Source organism: Nannobrachium achirus (genome assembly GCF_963921795.1).
Source record: "Nannobrachium achirus genome assembly, chromosome: 8".
Classification (NCBI taxonomy): Eukaryota; Metazoa; Chordata; class Actinopteri; order Myctophiformes; family Myctophidae; genus Nannobrachium; species Nannobrachium achirus.
The window spans coordinates 26,106,277-26,112,276 of record NC_137817.1 but is presented as its reverse complement, the minus strand read 5'-3'; the positions used below and the strand labels follow the sequence as shown (position 1 = coordinate 26,112,276).

The 6,000-nt window shown below is 45.0% G+C and overlaps 1 protein-coding gene across 1 annotated transcript in view; it reads right to left on the bottom strand.

Annotated features, from left to right (window-relative positions):
• Positions 1-415: 415 nt before the first annotated feature.
• The window catches only part of LOC308290010 (HHIP-like protein 1), a gene marked incomplete at both ends in the record, with an annotated part of 29,696 nt that continues 24,111 nt past the window's right edge, over positions 416-6,000 (bottom strand). The window contains 8 exons of the mRNA XM_080731788.1: positions 416-1,164; positions 2,170-2,379; positions 2,493-2,575; positions 2,791-2,872; positions 3,394-3,539; positions 4,668-4,794; positions 5,014-5,088; positions 5,208-5,348. Of these exons, the coding sequence (XP_080587914.1) occupies positions 416-1,164; positions 2,170-2,379; positions 2,493-2,575; positions 2,791-2,872; positions 3,394-3,539; positions 4,668-4,794; positions 5,014-5,088; positions 5,208-5,348 (1,613 nt within the window). The remainder of the gene's footprint in view (positions 1,165-2,169; positions 2,380-2,492; positions 2,576-2,790; positions 2,873-3,393; positions 3,540-4,667; positions 4,795-5,013; positions 5,089-5,207; positions 5,349-6,000) is intronic.

Here is a 6,000-nt window from a genome sequence, read left to right as displayed (position 1 = left end):
GTGCTGCAAACAAAAGCAAACGAAACCAAATTAAACAGAAATATCAAAGAAAAATACTACCGGTAGTTTCAACAAAATGGTCAAATTACATTCTTTTAAATTGTTTCCATTGTGTAATGGCTATCGTCCTGTGTATGATGACTACACAGAACTACAGTACAGCGACAGTGACAGGTGATATAGGTGGCATTTTATGTCACCTATACGTCACCTGTCTGTATCGCTTCTTCTCTGTGATAGCCATCATGACATCTAACCTTATCACTGTGATAACCCATTCCTATGGTCTTCCTCTCCTCAGTCCTCACCACTCATTGCCACCACTTCCTTGTGTGACCACCACAGATCACCTCTGAGTCCTATGGCCTCTTCTCTTGTTCTTACTCCTCTCGGCGTCTGTCCTCCCGTCTCCCCCTCATACCCTCCCTGTGCCGTAACCGCCGCAGATGACCCCGACGTCCTCCTCGTGCGAGCAGTTATGCTTTCCGATCTTTGACCTCTTGCACTCCAGCAGCGACCTCTCGCCGCCCTCGCACTCCACGTCGTCCAGTAGGATCCTGACGTGGCCGCCTGCCTCTCCCAGCGCGGCCCTCTTCATCACGGCCAGCGCCATGGTGAAGCCGAGCTGACGGCATACCACCGTCCCTGCCTTGCTGGAGAAGAGGTCGTCGCACACCGTCCCCCACTCTCCGCGGATGAAGATCTCCACGCGGCCTCGGTCCAGCATGCCGTCAGCACTCACCAGCCGCACCGCGCCGGCCCGCAGCTTCCTTCTCCTCTTGAAACCGTGAACCCTGGCTCTTCCTCTGGGTGTCTTCTGCACCTGGTTCCCCTCTCCGACGTTGTCCAGCTTCTCCCCCAGCCGGAGCTTCTCGTCCTGTGCTATGAGTACGGTGGCGTTGGGCTTGGTTGACGCGGGTGGTTTTGGGGTCCAATATAGTGGCCGGGGGGTGGTCATCAACTGCGAGTGACGCGTGGGGGTCGGAGTCACCTGGGGTCGTCTCAGGTAAGTGGTTACCGCCGTGGTGGCCACAGGTTGTGAAGTGGTCCTAGGGGGTTGCTGGGGGGGCCTGCGGTCTTGGGAGGTGGGGCGTCTTCGCGTGTAAGGCGAGGTCATATGAGCTGTCCTAGATGGAGCGGTAGCCATGATGGTGGAGTGATAACCTGAGGGAAAAACACAACCCCCTTGTTTAAATATGTGTAAAATAACCAGCCATTTGTCAGAATTTGTTAGAACTAGGAATGCTAAATAGGTTTATTGACCCTAGATACTGTGAAAGCTACTGGACTGGAAAGAGGGTTGACATCTGACAGCAGGGACAGAAAAGACAGACACACACACAAATGATTGTCCAAACTGAGGCATTTATTCATATGCAAAAAGATTTATTTAAAATAAATAAGGCCATCATACCTGACATCATACCTGATTTAGACGCAATAGTGCAATTTATTTTCTCTGTACACAATTAAGTACCTTTGTTCCTGCCATAGGTTTTTCTACTCACTAATAAATAAACATTGAAGAAGCTACTTTATAAGCTAATGCCACTGTACCTGAGTTACAGTTACTAGTAACACACTAGTGCAAATCACTGATACTGTCTAGAAAAAATACTGGCACCTACAGAATGACCCACTGCTCAATGCTCTGAACTTATCCAGAAGTTAAGACATAAAATAAGTGCAACTAGTTCATTTAATTATTTCTAGCTCTGCATCACCATGACTTCACTAGAAGACTATTTTAATTTATCAGCCCCTCCAGGATTTGTCAGAATCATCCTTTGATAATTAGCATACACAATTATGTGACATCTTCATTTATACAGTAATTGACACTGTTTCCAGAAGTAAATGATTGAAAATTGGAAAATAGGAAGGTACGGAGATGATTTTCCAACAACAACAAAAATAAGAAAATTATCCAGCGTTTGCATCGTATACTATACACATTTCTGGAGGGTCTGAAAATTAGTTACTAGAGAATGAAAGCATAGATTAAAAATAAAGCGCAGAAGAAGAGAGGACCTGGTCTGATGCTTGTGGCTAGTCCCAGGGCTGAAGTGGGGGCAGTGGGTCTAGCGGTCGGTTTAACAGTAGGCCTAACAGTAGGCCTAAAGGTACGACTGGGTCTTGTGGTAGCTGTTGTTGTCGCCATTGTAGTACGCAACATTGTGGTTGTTTTAGTTGTTGTGGTTGTTGTTGTTGTTTTTGCTGTTGTTGCCTTCATTGTCGTTGTGGCTTTCGTAGCTGGTTTCCTCATTGTCGGTCGTGGTCTAGTCGTTCTTCTTGTTGGTGGTGGTGTTGGTTTCTTTGTGGTCGTCGTTGTGGAAACGGTTGTAGTTGTTGTGGTTGGTTTCTTGTTGATCACATATTCTGCGGGGGGGAAATGGGTGTAATAAACGAATCAACTAGATGCAACAGAAATCAAAATTAAATCTTGGATTCTGCAATTTCTGAGTTCATTCTGATGCAATGTTGAGCCTTACCTTCCTTGGGGTGGAAGTGAATCAGCTTGCCCTTTACCTTGACTGGGTTGGGCTTGATGCTGCATTTACCTGGTGCGGCTCTCCTGTGTTGCAACAGTGGAGAAATTACTCAAGGCATCAGTTTAAAGTGCTAAGCTTTAATGGCAAATTATTGGAAAGATCGCAACTTGCTTATTATACGAAACAAACAATGTTTTGATCTATCATGGCGTTAAAAAGGGTTGATTCATCGTAGAACTTTATAAACAAGTCTAAGCCATAGCTCGATGTGCAGGTTCTATCCTTATTCATTTCTCACCTGGAAGGGTCCACGATCTTATAGATGACTCCTGCTCTTGCTGTTGCGCTGGGAGCTCCTGTGGCGAGGAAATACAGCTCACCTTGAAGAGGAGATGAACAGAGTAGGGTAAGATTGTGAAAGAGGAAAGAATGCAGGGAGGGAGGAGCAAAGAAACGGATGAACGGAGGAAGAGAGGAAAGATGAGTGGGGCAGTGGACAACGAGGCAGCAAGAAAAGACAAAGGAGGGGAGATGACAAGAGAAAAACAAAAATGAGTTATTGTAAAAATCAGTAATGGAGACTTGGCATAAACCTTTAGGATAATCTCTTCCTCTTCAGTCTCCCAGAGAGAGAGACGACTCAATACCAGCAGCCAGACTCTAGCCAGTAAATGCAGACAGTCTATGTTCTTTGAAGCCATTAAATGAAGTCTGGAATTCTCTAGTGGGAAAACTGCTCTTAAAACTGTCACCCAAGACCTAGTGAGGAACATCTGCACCACTCGCACAGCGCTTTGGGCTTATTTGAGGCCTTATTGTCCTGTGAAACTGTCCCTGCAGTTCCCTCCAACACACACACACACACACACACACACACACACACACGATCTGCACACAATACCTGCTTCATCCTCAGCAAAGGAGATGATGTATTTGTAGTAACTGTTGATGAGTCTAGGGAATCGACAGGTCTGGTCTCTTCCCATACAAATCTCAGTGTACTTCCATTCCCCCGAAGTGGTATTCTCCTTCAAGGACATCAGACGTCTACGCACACAAACACACACACACACACACACACACACACACACACACACACACACACACACACACACACACACACACACACACACACACACACACACACACACACACACACACACAAACAGAGTTAAACATTGCTGTAACAGTGCTAGTGCCGGATACTATGTGTACAACAGTGTTTGTGCAAAGTTTTGTGCAGATTGGAGCAATGTTGCTCCTGTGGCCCCTGCATGTCTATTCCGATGTCCGGATGTTCAACTGTCCACCGCTTATACTGCTTATATCACTTTTCCAAGAACAAGAGCAAACAAACTAAAAACTACTTTATTAAGAGAATAACTAGTTAAAAGGGAAAAAATAAGCAAAGAAAACATTTAGGTGGGATTGCAATTAGGTGGGAATGAGAGTCTGAAAAGGTGGGTTTTATGGTTTCAAACAGAGCAAGGGTGTGAGCCGGGAGTGAGTTCCAACAGGAGGGGGCGGCAACTGAGAAAACCCTGTCACCCCAGGTTTGTTTCTTTGTCTTGGGGATGTCCAGAAGTTTGGCATCACCAGACCTGAGGGAACTGAAGGAGGTCAGAGGCCTCTCTGACCTCCTTCAGTTCCCTCTGGTCAGGTCTCAGGGGGAGCTTGATTGTTGAGGGCCTTGTAGGTGGTGAGTAGTATGTATTCTGTGTTTGACTGGGCACCAGTAAAGGTCGCGGAGGACTAGTGTGATTGGTCTCTGGATCGGGTTCTGGTGAGCGGGCGGGCAGCAGAGTTTTGCACATATTGTAGTTTCTTGAGAACTTTGGAGGTGCCACCGTATAGGAGGCTATTGCAGTAGTGGAGACTGGATGTCATGAAGGCGTGCATGAGTGTCTCAATCTCTGAAGCAGTTTTGGATATTGTGGGACAGAGTAGGGCAATGTTGCAGACTCAGAGGTGGAAAAGGGCTGTTTTGGTGATCTGGTTCACGTGGGACTTGGAGGAGGGTGGGATCTATGATGACACCAAGGTTGTGGACTTGGGTGGAGGGGGTGACAATGGAACCGTCTATGTTCAGGGACACAAGTAAGTAAGCAAGATCTAAGCACTTGAAGATACAGTACACAAATACAATACCATATAATGTCATAGTACAGTACATACCCGCTCATGAAATCCCCAAAGATATAGATCCCATTTAGATTGGGCATCTGACAGCCTCTATAAATGTACCCTCCAGTAACTGACTTGCCCAGTTTGTGGGGGTAGGCAAAAATGGGCAAGATGTCATCTGCACAGAGATAAACACAAGTCACCCGTTATTGTTCACCAGTTGAGCCATCAACATACGTATATATAACCTTTTTAGAGCTTTCCAAAGTGTATAATTTTGTTTAATCAATCTCTGTTTCACAACTAGCCACTTGGCAATGAGGCCATGCACACTTAATAATGTATGTTCATAAACTGATTTCAATTGATTGTAAGGATTGAGTAAAGGTAGACTCACCTAAAGAGGAGTTTTGACAGAGTTTGCGATCATAACAGCTGAATCCTTCTTTGGCCCTCCATCCATAGTTCCCTCCTTTAAGAATTCATCAATACATTTAAGGCAACTTAGCCACACAGTCTATACACACAGTTTTTCAAGTTCAGTACACATTTTTCATTTAACTCAGTTTATAAATGTAGAATATAACCTACCTTTTACAATGAGGTCCACTTCCTCGTATTTGTTCTGTCCTACGTCTCCACAGAACATCCTGCCTCGTCCCTGGCCTGTCGTAGGATCTCCACGGTCAATGGAGCAGCGCCACATGTTACGCACACCATAAGCATAGATCTCTGCAATGGAAGGAAGAGAAGTAAGGCAGATTTGGGCATATGTAGGCTGTTGTACAGCTATAAAACGATTAAAACTTAACATCAACCAAAGACCTCATGGCTTCACAACATCGGCATCCCCAAGAAAATGTATTTGTTTGTAAATGGTATTTCTCAAGAAGATTCCAAACCTTAAGTAAATTGACACACCGTTCCACAACTATCACAAACAACATAAATACTATCGTTAATGAAGCATCGTGGTAATTCAGGCAGACAGAAGTCAAGCCGTTCCCATGCTCACACAGCCTCCAATTACATACGGCCATGATCCTAATGATCAATGTATGCAGTCTATTTAAGCAGACCGACAATGACTCTTTCATTCTCAATGTCTCACTGCTACCACAAGTATCATTCAGCTCATCAGTCAACAAACTCTCTCCATCTCCCCAGCCGCCTCCTATTGTAGCATTTAAGTTTTCCCTATGTCAGCATGTCTTTAAATGCAGGTTCTTTGTGTTCTTTTAATTTCTATGTATTTAGGTTCTGCCTATGAGTGGATCATATGTCTATTTATCATGTACAAATAAGTACTGTGTATTATAGTCTTTCTGCTCTGGGGTGTGGGGGGTTTGATCTCAGAGTCTGTATCACATTTGGGCCACACCGC